General features: G+C 44.0%; 1 protein-coding gene and 1 non-coding gene across 3 annotated transcripts; both read left to right on the top strand.

Annotated features, from left to right (window-relative positions):
- Positions 1 to 407: 407 nt before the first annotated feature.
- On the top strand, positions 408 to 16,679 carry RGN (regucalcin). Of its 2 annotated transcripts, none has more exons than XM_007991499.3 (7): positions 408 to 752; positions 3,175 to 3,352; positions 6,728 to 6,910; positions 13,131 to 13,346; positions 15,056 to 15,187; positions 15,437 to 15,591; positions 16,265 to 16,679. In XM_007991499.3, exons 2-7 carry the CDS (start codon positions 3,190 to 3,192, stop codon positions 16,313 to 16,315), a joined length of 900 nt encoding a protein of 299 aa, XP_007989690.2. In that variant the 5' UTR covers positions 408 to 752; positions 3,175 to 3,189; the 3' UTR covers positions 16,316 to 16,679. The 2 variants fall into 2 exon arrangements, with proteins under 2 accessions (XP_007989690.2, XP_007989691.2); XM_007991500.3 differs by lacking the exon at positions 408 to 752 and adding an exon at positions 2,325 to 2,979.
- LOC119622041 (U6 spliceosomal RNA) lies at positions 9,906 to 10,012 on the top strand. The gene has a single exon (XR_005238637.1). It is a non-coding gene; the product is annotated as a U6 spliceosomal RNA (small nuclear RNA).
- Positions 16,680 to 18,249: the final 1,570 nt, after the last annotated feature.

Raw genomic sequence — 18,249 nt, 5'->3', positions numbered from 1 at the left:
AAAATGAAATCGAGCCTTTCCTCTTCCCCCACCAAAAAAGTTTTTGCAAGAGTTGGCCTTCAGCCACCAGGGTCTTCTCCACTAGGATGGAGAGGAGCTTTGTTCTTTCCTTTTTAACCTGTTTGGGTTTAACCCTCCCAGTCTCTCTCTGTTCGGCATTTAACAACTTTTTTTGGTTGAAGTAAGAGGTAAACTAGCTATTCGTCCAAACTCCAAAGCTCAGGTTCACTGGGCCGTAAGCCTGTACCCACCATCCGCGTGCCTGCCAGGGGCGGCTTTGCAGGATTCTTCCAGCCGTGGGGTACAGGGACGGGGACGGGGCGGGGTCCCAGGCCCGTGCCATCCACCTACCAAGCCGCCGGGTCCCGGGAGGCGTTTCCCCTCTCCTCGGCCCGCTGCCTGACCTTCGAGCCGCCTGAGAAGTCTCCAGCCTGGCGAGTGCCCAGCCAGGACGGCCTCCCCGCCCCCTCCTTGGAAAGGAAAGGCCCCGGCGACAACAGAGCCAGACCTGCTCCTCCCGTCCCAATCTCCCGATCGGGGGCAGCCAGAAGGAGACTGACTGCCCTGTGCCCACCCGGGAACCCGGGCCCTTTCAACCGGGCTGGCTGGTGCGCCCTCTGCAAAGCCTGCGCCAGGGACGAGGCGGGCTCAACCTTCAGATTCCCAGGGCCTCTCTGTCACTGTCGCCGTCACCGTCGCCCCAGGCCCCAGCGGCTCTACTAGACTGTTGTGGAGGCCTCTCACCCGCACAGGTACCCCGGGGGCAGCTCGGGCACTTGACGCCCCCGTCCCCGCTCCCTGCTGCCCAGTCACCCCTTTTGTGGCCACGGGCTGGACCTAAATGGAACATTTGGCTCCCCTGTCCCCTCCCCACTGGCTTCTATGAGGGAGCATGGGTTAAAAGTCGCTATTGCAAAACTCCTGCCTCTGATCTTGAGCCTTATCTAAGACTGATAGGATGAAGGCCTTTGGAGTCTGAACACTGCCCGCCCCCTCCCTTTTTTTTTTTTTTTTTTTTTTTTTTGAGACAAGGTCTCAGTCTGTCGCCCAGGCTGGAGTGCCATGGCCCAATCTCGGCTCACTGCAACCTCCTCCTCCCAGGTTCAAGCGATTCTCCAGCCTCAGCCTCCCTAGTAGCTAGGACCACAGGCTTGAGCCACTAAGCTGGTCTAATTTTTTGTATTTTTTGTAGAGAGGGGCTCTCAGCATGTTGCCTGGGCTGGTCTCAAACTCCTGACCTCAATGATCCTCCCACCTCAGCCTCCCAAAGTGCTGGAATTACAGGCACGAGCCACCGGCACCTGCCTGAGCCCATTTTTAATAGCCAAAAAACATTCCAAATGCTGCTGCAGATGCAATACAAACACTTTGTATTTGGGACTGGTTTGGGCTGTGGTTTTTTTGTTTGTTTTGGTTTTGGCTTTTTGGTTTTTTGGTTTTTCTGGTTTTTTTTTTGTTGTTGTTGTTTTTTGTTTGTTTGTTTGTTTGTTTTTGAGAAGGAGTCTTACTCTGTCGCTCAGGCTAGAACCCAGTGGCACAATCTCGGCTCACTGCAACCTCTGCCTCCCGGGTTCAAACGATTCTCCTGCCTCAGTCTTGTGAGTAGCTGGGATTACAGGCATCCGCCACCGTGCCCGGCTACTTTTTTTGTATTTTTAATAGAGATGCGGTTTCACCATGTTGGTCAGGCTGGTCTTGAACTCCTCACCTCGTGATCCACCTGGCTCAGCCTCCCAAAGTGCTGGGATTACAGGCGTGAGCCACCACGCCCGGCATGTGTTTCTTTTTTAAAATATAGTTTATTGGAGGAAATATTAGATCAAACATTATTTTCTTTTTCCCCCCTCTATTCATTTGCCCACCCATGTGTAGGATCACTTACTTCAAAGCAGATAGCTACCCTGGGAGAAGGATGAAGATGCAGGCAATTTTTATTTATTTATTTAGAGACAGATTCTTGCTCTGTTGCCCAGGCTGGAGTGCAGTGGCATGATCACGGCTCACTGCAGCCTCCATCACCCGGACTCAAATGATCCTCCCACCTCAGCCTCCCGAGTAGCTAGGACCACAGACAGGCATGTGCCATTACACTCGCTAATTTTTTGTTGTTTTGTAAAGTCAGGGTCTCACTATGTTGCCCACACCGGTCCCAGACTCCTGGGTCCAAGCAATCTTCCTGCCTCAGCCTCCTAAAGAGCTGGGATTACAGGCCTGAGCCCCTGTGCCTGACAAATGCAGGCAGTGTGGATCATTCCTGGAAACCGCCTACTCAGGGCAGAGGTACAGAAAGAAAAGATTGCTCTTGCAAGTTGCCTGTCTTTCCTCTCCCACATGGGATTCTTATCTGATTTTTTCTCCTTTTCAGATAATTTTTCTGTCTTCTCCCAGTTCGCTGGTCATGGTCTCTGGCCTAAAGTCCCAGCATAGAATGTTCCTCTCCTGTGGAGTCCAACACTCCTTGCCAAACTGGCATGGTGTCTTCCTGGGAAGCAAGAAATCACTGAAGGGCTGTCAGTTCCTGCCAGGGTGGTTCAATGCTGTCCTTTTCTCCACTCCTTCCATGGTCTGCGTTGGAAAATGCGTGTTAGTTCGAATTCAGCGAGTTCTCATTGGGGTGAACATAGTCCTAAAAATGCAGTTCATAAAAATCAACCACACAGAGAAGAAAAATAAATCAGTAAAGCAGCTCAGAAAAATGCAGGTGTGGAGGGCCCTGGCCTCTGCACCCTCAAAGAAGGGGCTCAACAGCATCAACAGAAGGGGGGGAGCAGAAAGTGCCCTGCAGACACCCAGAAGGGCCGCCAATGAACAAACTGCCGGCTCCCTGACCCACCCTGGGGCCCGGGGTATTGACATAAAGGGCGGCCTTGCACTATTTCAACAGCCAGTTCTCTGAGGATCACAAACACCAAGGAGTGGAGGTCAGGGTGTCGCTTTTTTGATCTCTTTTTGAAAGATCATTTGAGAAGCACGTCACTGGTAAGTTGGTTGAAGATGTTTCAAGGTCTCTGTTATCAGCTCTTTTCTTTTGCCTACATGTGTCTCTCTCTGTCACATTGCATATCCTCCTCTGATCCGGGGGAAGTGTATCCAGCCTTGCCAGTTCTTAGCCAGGTGTTTTACTATATTTGTTCTGTGCGATGACCTTTCACTCACCTCTGTTACCTTCAATAGATCTCCCCTGCGACCATGTCTTCCATTAAGATTGAGTGTGTTTTGCCGGAGAACTGCCGGTGCGGTGAGTCTCCAGTATGGGAGGAAGCATCTGACTCTTTGCTCTTCGTAGACATTCCTGCAAAAAAGCTTTGCCGGTGGGATTCACTCACCAAGCAAGTACAACGAGTGACTATGGGTAAGGATGAAGGCTGGGCTCAGATCAGCCAGCTACTTTTTCCCAGGGGAGGGGTGGTCACCACGGCACCCTTCTTGTCAAAGCACACTGAATACACTTGTCATGTTGTCTGTCCCCACTCCATATCCTTCCACTCTGACCCAGGGTTTAATTATGGATGGTCAATACTGTCCTCTTCCTCTTTGAATGAGGGACAACATTCCTAGGTTTTTTTGGGGGGGGAGGGGGGTTGTTTGTTTTTTTGTTTGTTTGTTTTGAGACAGGGTCTCACCATGTTGCCCTGGCTGGAGTGCCATGGTGTGATCACGGCTCACTGCAGCCTTGATCTCCTGGGGCTCAAGGGATCCTCCTGCCTCAGCCTCCCTAGTAGCTGTGACTACAGATGTGTGCCACTACGTCCAGCTAGTTTGTATTTTTTGTAGAGGTGGTGTTTCACCATGTTGCCTAGGCTGGTCTCAAATTCCTGGGCTCAAGAGATCCACCCACCTCAACCTCCCAAAGCGTTGGGATTACAGACATGAGCCACCACACCCAGCCCATTCCCAGTTTTGTTTGGATGCTGGGTTACTCTAGTTTCTGTCTTTCCTTAATACCGTCAGATAACCATGGAAAGTTAAAGACCCAGTTGTCTGCCTTGGGTCAGGCCAAGACCTTAATTTTCAAAACAAAACAAAACAAAACAAAAAGAGGTGCTTCCCTTCCTTGAAAGTGAAAACTAGCTTTTGGATGTATAAAGAGTTAACCAGGACCATCTTTGCTCACTGCACAAAATAGGATTCATGATGGAATTTCATGTGAATTTGAGTGTGATGCGTTTATGGCCCTGTGAATTCTAAAGAAGGAATTTATCACTTCCTATGGCCCAAGGGAATGGGCTTGATGTAATTACCGATAGAGAAAAAAGTTTCTTGTTTTCACTGAGCCCATGGGAAAAAATATCAGGAATTCCTATAATCTTGGGACATTCTTTCTCAATCCGGAACTGGGACCTCAACTTTTTTCATTTTTTTAGACAAGGTCTGACTCTGCCATCCAGGCTGGAGTGCAATAATGCAAACATGGCTCACTATAGCCTCAATCTCCCAGGCTCAAGCAATCCTCCCACCTTAGCCTCCTGAGTAGCTGGAACCACAGGCGTGTGCCACCACACCTAGCTAATTTTATTTTTATTTTTTGTAGAGACAGGATCTCCCTATATTGCCCAGGCTGATCTTGAACTCCTGGGCTCAAGCAATTATCCTGCCTTGACCTCCCAAAGTGTGGAGATTACAGGCATGACCACCATGGCCCGCTTTAAACTTCTTTATTTTTGAATGAAAGGGAACAACTTTGTTTTTTTTGAGACGGAGTCTCACTCTGCCACCCAGGCTGGAGTGCAGTGGTGCGATCTCCACTCACTGCAAGCTCCGCTTCGCGGGTTCACGCCATTCTCCTGCCTCAGCCTCCCGAGGAGCTGGGACTACAGGCGCCACCACCACGCCCAGCTAATTTTTCGTATTTTTAATAGAGACGGGGTTTCACCGTGTTAGCCAGGATGGTCTCTATCTCCTGACCTCGTGATCCGCCCGTCTCGGCCTCCCAAAGTGCTGGGATTACAGGCGTGAGCCACCGCGCCCGGCCCCGGGAACAACTTTTTAATTCACCCAGAAGTATGACTGTGGTAAAGTGACTGTGACCTCTGAGGGTAGAATGGGGATGGGTTCCCCTTGCCTTTTCTAGTCTCTTTTGCAGCAGACACACGTGCCAATCTGTGATCTGAAAAGCGCCTCCCCCCCGCCCCCCACCCCCAACCCATGGAAAAAGCTGTGGTGTCAGCAGTAGCTTAGAGAGCTACCAAGAGAAGTCTCAGGCTGTAGGTTGGGATCCCCGATGAGAGTTGTCCTACACATTCCCTGGGACCCTTGATGACTCCAATCAAAGTGTGAGCAGGGCTTTGAGCTAAGGGTGGCTCCTGAAGCTCCCATTATCTTACACTGAATGGGTGCTTAGGAAATGTTTTCAAAATCAGTTCTGATAAATTTATTTCACCACAGCAGTCAATCTCTCCACTTAAAAAAAAAAAAATTCTTGGCCAGGTGCAGTAGCTCATGCCTGTAATCTCAACACTTTTGGGAGGCTGAGATGGGTGGATCGCTTGAGGCCAGGAGTTCAAGACCAGCCTGACCATCATGGTGAAACCCTGTCTCTACTAAAAATACAAACATTAGCCAGGCATGGTAGCACAGCCTGTAATCCCAGCTACTTGGAAGGCTGAGGCAGGAGAATCCCTTGAACCCAGGAGGCGGAGGTTGCAGTGAGTCAAGATCATGACACTGCACTCCAGCCTGGGCAACAGAGCAAGACTCCATTTCAAAAAAAACAAAAACGAAAAAAAAAGTTTTCTTATACATGGAAAAATATTAAACAAAGAAAACCTAAAATTTAAAAACATAAAATATAGTAATATAATGAAGAGATGTGATTATACTATCTCTGCATCTACATTTCTATCTGTTTATTATTTTTTACCGTGGTTACTTCCAAAAAAGGATCTGAGAAACAATTTGCAATTAAATACATATAAAATAGGGCCCCTTAGAAAAGACAAATCCTGGGTCAGGTGTGGTGGCTCATGCCTAATATCCCAATACTTTGGGAGGCCAAGGCGGGTGGATAACCTGAGGTCAGGAGTTCGAAATCAGCCTGGCCAACATGGTGAAACCATCTCTGCTAAAAATACAAATAAAATTTAGCCAGGCGTGGTGGCACATGCCTGTAATCCCAGCTACTCAGGAGGCTGAGGCAGGAGAATTGCTTGAACCCAGGAGGCAGAGATTGCAGTGAGCTGAGATTTCGCCACTGCACTCCAGCCTGGGCAACAAGAACAAAACTCTGTCAAAAAAAAAAAAAAAAAAGGCAAATCCTGGATCGGAGAGGGAGAGAGATGTCACAAAACCTAGTTGCTATAACTAAACTCAGTTTGTGTCTCTGAATTTTCTGGAGCATTTTTTGGCAAAATAGGGTATCACTTGCTCTGTGATGACTGTCCCAGTGCCCCTAGATTAGAAACTCCTCCTCTGAACTGAATGTGGCACTTGCTCCATATCATGGCCACTGTGCTTTCACTTCTCTGCTTCTCCCACTAGACTGGGAGCTTGCAGAGGAATTAGGTTTTATTCACATTTCTATCTATTGCTGCCCAGATCAGCACACATAATTCATACTCAACAAATGTACTTGGTTACATAGCCTTCCCTACTCAACAGAAGGAAGAGAGCACTCCCATTGTCACCAGAGCTGGGCTCCCACTCTAAGCGATGCCAGGTAGCACAGTGACCTCAGTGGCCTCAGCCACTAAACTGGTACTGCTTTTTAACTGTTGCTTTGCCTCTACAGATGCCCCAGTCAGCTCTGTGGCCCTTCGCCAGTCGGGAGGCTATGTTGCCACCATTGGAACAAAGTTCTGTGCTTTGAACTGGGAAGAACAATCAGCAGTTGTCTTGGCCACAGTGGATAACGACAAGAAAAACAATCGCTTCAATGATGGGAAGGTGGATCCCGCCGGGAGGTACTTTGCTGGTAAGATTTCTCTTAACACCTACTTACTGAGCCTTGGAGGAAATACTTTGACATACAAAGTTCTCACTACTGGCTAGGGTGGTGGCTCACGCCTGTAATCCCAGCACTTTGGGAGCCAAGGCGAGTGGATCGCATGAACCCAGGAGTTCGAGACCAGCCTGGGAAACATGGTGAAATCCTGTCTCTACCAATGTTACAAAAAATTAGCTGGGTGTGGTGGCGTGCACCTGTGGTCCCAGCTACTCAGGAGGCTGAGTTGGAAGGATCATCTGAGCCCAGTAGTTTGAGGCTGCAGTGAGCCAAGATCGTGCCACTGTACTCCAACCTGGGTGATAGAGTCTCGAAAGAAAAGAGGGAAGGAGGAAGGGAGGGAGGGAGGGAGGGAGGGAAGGGAGGGAGGGAGGGAGGGAGAGAAGAAAGAGAAGAAAGAAGAAAGAAAGAAATAAAGAAAGAAGAAAAAGAAAGGAGAAAGAAAGAAAGAAAAAGAAAGAAAGTAAGAAAGTAAGTTCTCACTACCTCAAAAGTGTTATTTATAATGAATCTTGGGTTCTTCTTTTATTATTGCCTGAGTAACTTGTAGCACACACACACACACAAAATCCTATGATAAAATCTTCATTTGTATTTCCGTCTCTAGCAGAGACTAAAATCTGTATGGTATTTTGGTGGTTTAAGTGAGTTTTAAATACAGGGGTTTTGTTGTTGATGTTTAAATCAGAAATATTTTCAAATTTACAGAAAAAAATAAGAATAGTACAGACTGAGCATGGTGGCTCACGCCTGTAATCCCAGCACTTTGGGAAGGCCGAGGCGGGCAGATCATGAGGTCAGGAGATTCAGACCATCCTGGCTAACAAGGTGAAACCCTATCTCTCCTAAAAATTAAAAAATTAGCCAGGCGTGGTGGTGGGCACCTGTAGTCCCAGCTACTGGGGAGGCTGAGGCAGGAGAACGCCGTGCACCTGAGAGGCAGAGCTTGCAGTGAGCCGAGGTCACGCCATTGCACTCCGGCCTGGGCAATAGAGAGAGGCTCCATCTCCAAAAACAAAGAATAGTACAAACAACACTTGTATTGTATACCTTTTACTCAGGTTCACCTATTGCTAACATTTTGTTCCATTTGCTTTATCATTCGCTGTCTGTATATATCTAAACATATTTATCTCTGGAGTCCTTTATTTAAAAAAAAAAAAAAAATAGAGGTGAGATCTCACTCTGTTGCCCAGGCTGGTCTTGAACTCCTGAGCTCAAGTGATCCTCACACCTCATCCTCCCAAGTGCTGGGATTACAGGTGTGAGCCACTGTGCCCGGCCTATCTCCAGAATCATGTGAGAGTAGGTTGCATGTATATCCTATGTGCCTTTACCCCTAAAATGCTGCGTGTGAATTTCCCAAGAAAGATGACATATTCTTACATGACCACAGTTAGAGTGATCAACTTAAAAAAGTTTAGCATTGATACGGTCATTTTATCTGATATACTATTTAAATCCCAGTTTTGTCAATCGTGCAAAAAGTGTTCTTTCTCACGTTTTTTCCCTCCAGCACAGGATCCAGTCTAGGATCATGGATTGCATTTCCTTTTCATATCTCTTTGATCTTTTTTAAAACTGGAACATTTTCATAGCTTTTTTGTTGTTGTTTTTTATAACATTGCCATTTTTGAAGAATACAGCCAGCCCTACCCAACTCCCCCCTTTTTTAACAGGGCATTCCTTATTTAGTATCTGTCTGGTGTTTGTGATCAAGTTGATGTTATACATTCCTGACGGGAATACTGCATAGATAATGTTCTGTTCTCAGGGTAACCCATCTGGAGGTACACGATGTCCATGTGACCCCTCGTTGGTGATTTTGATCGCCAGGTTAAGCCTCTGTCAGATTTCTCTACTGCATAACTATTTTTAATTGCAATTTATAAACAATTTGTGGGGGTTGTTAGTTATCTATTGCTGGATAACAAATGACGCTGAAACTTAGAGGCTTAAAATAAGAAATATTTATTATCTCAGATGGTTTCTGAAGGTCAAGAATCTGGGTGCAGCTTAGCTGGATGGATCCAGTTCAGGCTATCTCATAAGACTGCAGTCAAGCTTTCCGCAGGGGCTGCAGCCTCGGAAAAGGCTGGATTCTCTGAAGAGGCCTGAAGGATCCACTTCTAAGCTCATTCACATAGGGGTTGGCAGGAGGCTTCAGTTCCTTAGCTGGTGGGTCTCTCCATAGGGCTGCTCAGGACATGGCTGCCCCTAGAACTAGTGACAAGAGGAGAGAGAGAGAGAGAGAGAGGAGAGAGAGAGAAAACGCATGCACCCAAGATCCAAGATGGAAGCTACAGTCTTTAGCCAATTGGAAGTGACATACCATCACTTCTGCCATATGCTATTTGGTCACACAGACAATGACAGAGGGAACTATCCAAGGGTGAGAATCATTAGGCGCTATCTTGGAGGCTGGCTACAACATGGGGAGATACTCTAAGTCCACACAAATATCCTGGTCCTCATCGAAATTTCTCCCTTAAGTTTTACATTCGTGGATGATTCTTTCTTGAACCAAAGTTTACTATGATGAGTGCAGAATGACTTATATGCAGGTTTAAAAGAATTTTATCTACAGTTTTAAATTAGATAATGCATTTCACATATATTTCTCATCATAATAACCTTCTAAGTTAGCCAAAGTTGATTCTCCATCTCTGCTATTCCCACCTTCCCACACTGCCGCCTCATATTGTTGGCCCTGCTGTCCTGGCCCTGTGCATGTTCAACCTGGAAGGCAGGAGAGGTCAGAGCAGCTGACTGTAGACTGCTTCCCATCTTCCTGGGCTTTATAAAACCACAGATATGGTCAGGGACAGGTTGAAAGATTAAAGATGAGAATCTGTTGGAAGCCCTTCTGCAGTAATTTCCGCAGGATAAAGATACATAATTGGATATTTCACCTCCTGGTGAAATTGATTTTCTTTCCCTCTTTCGAGTAGAAGTTGACAGTTCTGCGCTCGCTTCAGCAGCATATCTACTAAAATTGGAACAATACAGAGACGATTAGCCTGGCCCCTGCACAAGGATGACACGCAAATGCATGAAGCGCTCCATATATTTTTTTAAAAGTTTACAGTTCTGAGGCACTTTGTGAGACAAAAATAAAGATGGCCTCCAAGGCCTGCATTCTTAGCATGGAGTCTCTGGGCCATCAAGAGACCTCTTAAAATTGTAGGTGTCATTGTGGGTGTAACTATTAGGTATTACTATAATATTCTATAGTACTAATACTAATACTATAATATTATACTTATAATAATATATAGTTTTACTTTATATATTATAATATATAATTTTAATTTATATATTATAATATAGTATAATTATATAAGTACATATAATTATATTATATTAATATAATTATATAGTATATAATATATAATGCAATGATATATTATATAATATATAATACAACTATATATAATATTATATATTATAATATTATATATAATTATGTTATAATACTATAGTATTCTTGCAGATGCCTAACACTAGTACAGTAGTATATACCTAATAGGTTACTCCGAGGTGCCCCAGGCCCAGAAAAAGGTGGGGTCATCTTATAGTCTAGATGGATTCTCAAGGTGATCGCACCCTGAAGATATCACCACACCCAAGATCTGACCTGTCTATGCTTGTTACTAGATAATGAATCTGAGGCTCTAGATTATTCTGTCCACCGAGGAAGAGGCTTTCCAAGCAGCAGGAGATTCATGTGCATGTTCCAGGCCTCTTTTTCTGTGAGGCAGATAGTGTGCAGGGAGAGCCATGAAACAAACCCAACTGACCTAGAGCAGGAGACTGCCAAGGGAACATCTTTCTCCCCAAGGAGGGAGGATCGACCCTGTCTTGCTTGCTATTCAGGCTTCCCATCTACATCGTCTCTTTGGCATCTGTGCCATCTCATTTTCGGCATCTGTTGATTCTCTTTTCCTATGTGAGTCGAGATTTCCATGTTTCTTTGTGTTGCCAAGTAATCTGGGGTTGTGTTCTAGACATTTTGAATATTATGAGGCCCTGAGTCCTATTGAAATCCTTTGGCCGGGCGCGGTGGCTCAAGCCTGTAATCCCAGCACTTTGGGAGGCTGAGGCAGGTAGATCACTTGAGCTCAGGAGTTTGAGACCAGCCTGGGCAACACAGTGAAACCCCATCTCTACAAAAATAAAACATAAAACAAATGAGCCAGGCATGGTGGCTTACCCCCACAGACCCAGCTGCTCAGAGGCTGAGGTGGGAGGAAAGCTTGAGTCCGGGAGGTTGAGGCTACAGTGAGCTGTGATCACGCCACTGCACTCCAGCCTGGGCAACAGAGCAAGACTCTGCTGAAAAAAAAAAAAAAAAAAAAAAAAAAAAAACACAGAAGAAGAAAAAAAAAGAAGAAGGAGAAGAAGGAGGGAGTTTGGCATGGCAGCTCATGCCTGTGACCCCAGCACTTTGAAGGCCAAGGCAGGTGGATTGCTTGAGTTGCTTGAGCTACTGGGGAGGCTGAGGTAGGAGAATCACCTGAGCCTAGAGGAGGCCGAGGCTGCATGAGCCGAGACCGCATCACTGCACTCCAGCCTGGGCAACCAGAGTGAGTCTAGGAGTTTGAGACCAGCCTGGGCAACATGGCAAAACCCTGTCTCTACTCAAAATACAAAAACAAAACCAAAACAAAACAAACAAACCTAGCCTGGCGTGGTGGTATGTGCCTGTAGCCCCAGCCACTCAGGAGGCTGAGGTAGGAGAATCGCCTGAGCCTGGGAGATTGAGACTGCAGTGAGCCCTGATCGTGCCACAGCACTCCAGCCTGGATGACATATCGAAGAAGAAGAAGAAGAAGAAGAAGAAGAAGAAGAAGAAAGAAGAAAGAAGAAAGAAGAAAGAAGAAAGAAGAAAGAAGAAAGAAGAAAGAAGAAAGAAGAAAGAAGAAAGAAGAAAGAAGAAAGAAGAAAGAAGAAAGAAGAAAGAAGAAAGAAGAAAGAAGGAAGAAGAGGAGGAGGAGGAAGAAGAGGAAGAGGAGGAGGAGGAAGAGGAAGAAGAAATCCTTTGAAGAATGTTGTTATAGTTGTCTTAGCAGGCAATGTATATGTGTAGGTTCAGGCCACAAGTTCCAACCTGTTTTTTATTAGATGTTATTAGGATCTGTCTCACACGTGTGCCACCCAGTGGTCAGTCTGGGACCCAGAAGGAGTTCTATCAGCTCTGCTCTCAATGTCTTCAGTAGGCTAATTCGAATCCAATTTATGCATGTATAAGTCCAAGTTGGGGTGAGCCTCGGAGATCGTAAACAGCTTAACGGGATTGCGTTCCTGAGCAATTGCCCCTTCACTATTTCTCAGTCATTTCCAGTTTCCTGGACCTCTCCTTTTCATTCCACCAGCCAGAAACCACCCATTTCTATGACTGTGCTGCGTCTGGGACCAAGCAGCGAGGACAGAGAAAGATAATATAAAAGCAACAGTATTTGGCGTCACCCTTTTGGGGCTGCAGCTTCACCCAATGGAGATGAACGTCTCCTTCCCTTGGAGTTTGCATTCCTACAGTTTCCTGCTGCTGGCCATTCTCTCTGCCATTGCTACCCCTGCTGCAGATTTGTCTGGGGACTGGTGTGTGAGAGAATGGAGAAAAAGGAGTGGAAAATAACCTAGGGATTTTCTCCACTCTCTCTGAGCTTCAGGAGTTTCCTTTTCTGCTCCTTGAACCAGATCTAGGGGGTTTCTCTTGGATCTCTGTCTGCACCACAGTGCACATTTCCAGATTTCAGGGTGCATTGAGTTCAGGCTGGCAGATACCAGAGAAGAAAATGAAGAGCTCACCATCAATTCCATGGTACTTCCACGTCTGCTGTTCTTCCCTGAGCTACCTGCTAATATTTGCTTTTCAGAGTTCTAAGATGGCTGTGCCATGTATTTTATCCAGGTTTTATAGCTGTGCTCAGTGGGAGAAAATGAGGTTCGTGCATGTTTACTCCTTCTTATTTTGAACCAGAATCTCTAGGCACAGTTTTAATTTGCATTATATGCAAGGTAATTGTCATTTTTTAAAAATGTATATATATATATAGGGCCCAGATTGGAATTGTATAATGATTTCCTTTGATTTAACCACTGAAAAGGATCCCTGGTGAGAAAGGATGGTGTCGTGCATGGGGCAAGATGCTGTGGGGCAGAGCTGAGTGCTCTTTGGTTTTCATAGGCACCATGGCTGAGGAAACAGCTCCGGCAGTTCTTGAGCGGCACCAGGGATCCCTGTACTCCCTCTTTCCTGACCACCACGTGAAAAAGTACTTTGACCAGGTGGACATCTCCAATGGTTTGGATTGGTCGCTAGACCACAAAATCTTCTATTACATTGACAGCCTGTCCTACTCCGTGGATGCCTTTGACTATGACCTGCAGACAGGACAGATCTGTATGTATTTTTCATTATTTGTCTCAGTGCTGCCAGTATTGTTTTCATGTGTTTGTGACTAGTAAGGCGCCTCTCCCTCGCCTCATGTGAAGAGGTCCTTACTTAAATGGAGAGCTTTCTGATGCTACTATTCCAATACAGTAACGATAGCACAGACTTGACTGTGCTGTCAGTCAAATCATGGCCCTCAACATATTTAAATATGGCAAGAGTTTGGCATAATGTGGATAGATCTGGGGAAGCTAATAAAAAATAATTAATACAAATATAGATTCTCAATCCTCTTCCTTGCCATCATCACCAGAAAGAGGCTCACTGCAAAAGGGATCCTGTTCTACCAGGAGGTGCCTAAAGGCAGATAATACTTAATGGAATATTGGCGCAAAAGAACAGAAACCTTGAGGTTTTTGATTGCTATTTCTTGTTTGTACTTTAGTTAACCATAGGCAAGTACTCAGAAGCTAATTACCAACCTTTCAAAATGGAAATGCAAAAAAAAAAAGTAATTGCACGTTGTCCAACTCCATCAATATGCTTGAAAGGAGCCATAGTTGGAAAATGGGAGGGAAGGAATTATTTAGAATCTAGAAGGGAGTCCTTGAAACTGTTTCATGAAAGGTGCCAAACCTTTTATGAAACAAAAGAGCAACACTAATAATAAAAATGACTTCGAAAAAATATCCCCAGAACTCTGCATGCAGATTTAATCAGAGGCAAACTATTCTGGTGCAGATGTTTTGCTTTGAAATATGTAGTGCTTGGGAGGCTGAGGCAGGAGAATCGCTTGAACCCGGGAGGCAGGGGTTGCAGTAAGCCGAGATCGCGCCACTGTACTCCTGCCTGGCAACAGAGCGAGACTCCATCAAGAAAGAAAGAGAGAAAGAAAGAATAAAAGAGAGAGAGAGAGAGAGAAAGAGAGAGAGAAAGGGAGAAAGAGAGAGAGAGAAGGAAGGAAGGAAGGAAGGAAGGAAGGAAGGAAGGAAGGAAGGAAGGAAGGAAGGAAGGAAAAGAAAGAAGGATGTAGTGCTCTTTTTTATGACTGTTTGTACCCATTGTCATTATACGTGGTTTTAACATTTTTCCATTATACCTCAATCTGATGACTGTAGTGGCCTGGACTTTGTAGCATAAAGTTCTGGATTTTGATATTTGTTTTTTGTATACCACAGTTACCCCTCCTTAAGGGCACCTAGGTGGTTTCTGCGTGCCCCCCCTGCCAGAAACAGGCTCTTCTAATATTTAGTCTTGATTTTGGAGCACTCAGTCAGACAGAAAAAGAACTCATACATCTTGCTAGTTTTTGTGCATGAACTGTTCACGTGGTACCATTAAGTTGCCTTGCGGATCTCAAGAGTTTTGTAACTGAAACAGCAAAGGTCTAACCACAAGCTGACACGTACTTGACATAGACAAGCAGGGCCCCAGTTCAGGTCAGCTTCAAAAAGAACTATTATTGGTATTTTAGTAAGAATTCTGCTTTCTTTTTTCTCTCTCCCTCTGAATGCTTAAACAGATGCCTGTACCCAAACAAAAGACAATGAATCCATCCCAATCATGTGGTAAAAATCCTTTGTTCACATGCCAGACACTGGATAAGCTGAAGTGATCAGTATTTATAACCAGCTTGAGAGCTCCCTGTTTGATTCTCAGTATTTAGTGGCCTGTTGTTTTGTTGTGGTTCTGTTTTTGTTTTTGCCTTTTAACCATAGCCAACCGCAGAAGTGTTTACAAGCTCGAAAAAGAAGAACAAATCCCAGATGGAATGTGTATTGATGCTGAGGGGAAGCTCTGGGTGGCCTGTTACAACGGAGGAAGAGTGATTCGTTTAGATCCTGTGACAGGTAGGCCCACAGCAAAATGAAAAATCCTTGTCATGGCCAAGCAGAGATATAGCCCGAAAGTTAGTCAGAATTTCTTTTCCTGTAGAAGTGCATCTTTTTGCTCAAAATAAATTGTCAGGGAAAGTAGATTAAATATTAAATGCACAGATGAATCCTGACCTCCACAGTCTTCTTAGATCTTCCCTAGAAACAATACACAGGTTGGAAATTGCTGCAACTAAACTTTAAATAAAATGCTTGGTGGTCTAGGGAAAAGACTTCAAACTGTGAAGCTGCCTGTTGATAAAACAACTTCATGCTGCTTTGGAGGGAAGAATTACTCTGAAATGTATGTGACCTGCGCCCGGGATGGGATGGACCCGGAGGGCCTTTTGAGGCAACCTGAAGCTGGTGGAATTTTCAAGGTGATATGACTATTTCTTTGATTTTGGGGTTTGGGGGGGATCCCCTGTAAGTAACTGAGTGATTGGTACTTTTGCATACTTCTAAAGCATAATCCTATTTAGCATGTTAAGCTCATCATGCTAGACTGAAAAACATTTTATTTCGATTTTCTAGAGAGTAAGTTATCCGAATTCAAGATGATGTGTTTAGCCTACTTTGTACATTAAATTTTTTTTACTTCCTGTTTATTGAAATTCTTCAAATCAGTAGAATGAACTTGGAAAACCAATATTTACATCATGCCTAGAAGATCAGTTGATTGTTTTGATGTCTTAAGGATTTTTCAGATTTTTGACATCTTTTAGCAGTAGAATAAACACTGATAAAAATCGTAGAGCTTTTGAGCTGAAAAGAAATACATAATGTAGAAACCCCTTTCTTAGCAGGCGGCAGATGATAGAACTAATTCAGTTTTAAATCTAAGTTAGTCGTAAAAGATTGCTAGTTGAATTATAAACTACATGAATAATTGGGTTGGACCATAAATATCCAGTCAGGTAATTCCTTTTTATGATAGGAAATAAAACAAAGATAATAGGTGGCTAAGTATATTATTACAAATCATAAAAATGCTTTTGAAGAATACTTGTGAATTACCTTTTGCCTGAGATTCTCTCTTTTCTTTTTCAACAGATAACTGGTCTGGGGGTCAAAGGAATTGCTCCCTACTACTGTGCAGGATGAGAACAGGTCTTCTTTCCTGCCAGAGGGAGCTCTGAAGACAACTAGAGAATTCTGGAGCTGAAATTTCAATCTAGTTAGAAAGAAAAATGAGGCAATGATATTATTAACAGGGTTAAGTTTTAATTTACAACTTTTAAAAGGCAGAGCGTTTTTAACAAGGAGTGACAGGTGGCTTTGATAACACACTTACAAGGCTTTCTGTAAAAGGTACTATAGAAGAGCAGAGAATCATTCAACTGTCAATCAGCCTCTTGATTCTTTGTAAATTGCCAGGGTGGGTGGGTACATATCTCTTCTTGATTCTGCATTTCATACTTAACTATATTAAAGCTTCAAGGAACAATAAATAATAATCTGGTAACGACCTATTATGTTCCCTTTTATTTTCATCATAATCTTATAAAATATACCACAATGCTAACTAACCTACATAGATATTACACTTCCTATATGTTATTTTACAAACTAAAATACGGCTGGAGGATAAGACGCAAACATACTGTCAAAATCCATGGTTCCAGCCGCCACCTACTGGATGTAAAAGTAATATGTCTCTTTGGAAAGACTTACTTCAAAAATAGCTTTATTGAGTTATAATCGGCCTGTACATATTTAAAGTGTACAATTTGACAAATTTGTCACATATATACATTCATGAAACCAACACCACAAACAAGATAATGAATCCATCTACTACTCCAAAACTTTCCTTGTCCCATCGTAATCCTTTCCTTCAGCCCCTCTGCCTGCCTGTTCCCCGCCCCCAGGAAACCACTGATCTGCTTTCTGTCAGTGTAAATTAGTCTTAAAATTAGGTAGTATGATTTCTCTAACTTTGCTCTTTTTCAAAATAGCTTTGGCTGTTTTAATTCCTTTGACCTTCCATATAAATTTTCAAATCAGCTTGACAATATCTACAAAAGAAATCCAGCTACAATGTTTTAACTGGAATCGTGAATCGCTTTTTTTTTTTTTTTTTTTAATTTTGACAGGATCTACTCTGTCGCCCAGGTCAGAGTGCAGGGGCGCGATCATGGCTTACTGCTGCCTCTACCTCCCAGACTCAAGCAACCCTCGCACCTCAGTCTCCCAAGTAGCTGGGCTGAGACTGCAGGTGCGTGCCACTACGGTCATTTTTTCATTCGTTTGGTTGGTTTTTGGGGGTTTTGCTTTTGGAGATAATTGACATCTTTACTATTCTGAGTCTTATCCATGAACAGGGCATGTCTCTCCTGTTATTTAGGCCTTCTTCAATTTTTGTCATCAGTGTTTTGTAGGTTTCAGCATACAGATCTTGTACTTGTTTTGTTAGATTTATATCCAAGTATTTCACTTTTTGGAGCTATTGTAAATGTTATTATTATTATTATTTGAGACAGGGTCTTGCTCTATGGGCCAGGCTAGAGTGAAGTGGCACGATCATAGCTCACTGCAGCCTCGAACTCCTGTACTTAAGCAGTCCACACACCTCAGCCTCCCAAAGTACTGGAATTACAGGCATGAGCCACCACACCCAGCCTTATTATTATTTTTTGGATTTGTTTCCAGTTGATCATTACTTGTTCATAGAAGTGTGATTGGCGTTTATAGGTTGACTTTGTATCTGATGAGTTTGCTAACCTCACTAATTGGTTCTAAGAGTATTTCTGTAGCTTATCTGAGATTCTTTGGATATATAATCATGTCTTCTATGAATAGAGACAATTTTATTTCTTTCTTTCCAATTCATATGTTTTTCTTTTTCTTGCATTATTACACTGGCTAAGATTGCCACTATTATGTTGAATGGAAATAGTAAGAGTAGATAGCCTTGTCTTGTTCCCAATCTCAAGAGAAAAGCATGCAGTCTTTTATTATTAAATATATTAGTTATATGTATTTTCGTGGATGGCCTTTCTCAAATTGAGGAAATTCCCTTCTCATTTACTTTTCTG

The sequence above is a fragment of the Chlorocebus sabaeus genome, chromosome X (assembly GCF_047675955.1).
Source record: "Chlorocebus sabaeus isolate Y175 chromosome X, mChlSab1.0.hap1, whole genome shotgun sequence".
Classification (NCBI taxonomy): domain Eukaryota; kingdom Metazoa; phylum Chordata; class Mammalia; order Primates; family Cercopithecidae; genus Chlorocebus; species Chlorocebus sabaeus.
Note: the sequence above shows the minus strand (reverse complement) of the source record. Positions and strands in the feature narration are given on the sequence as shown.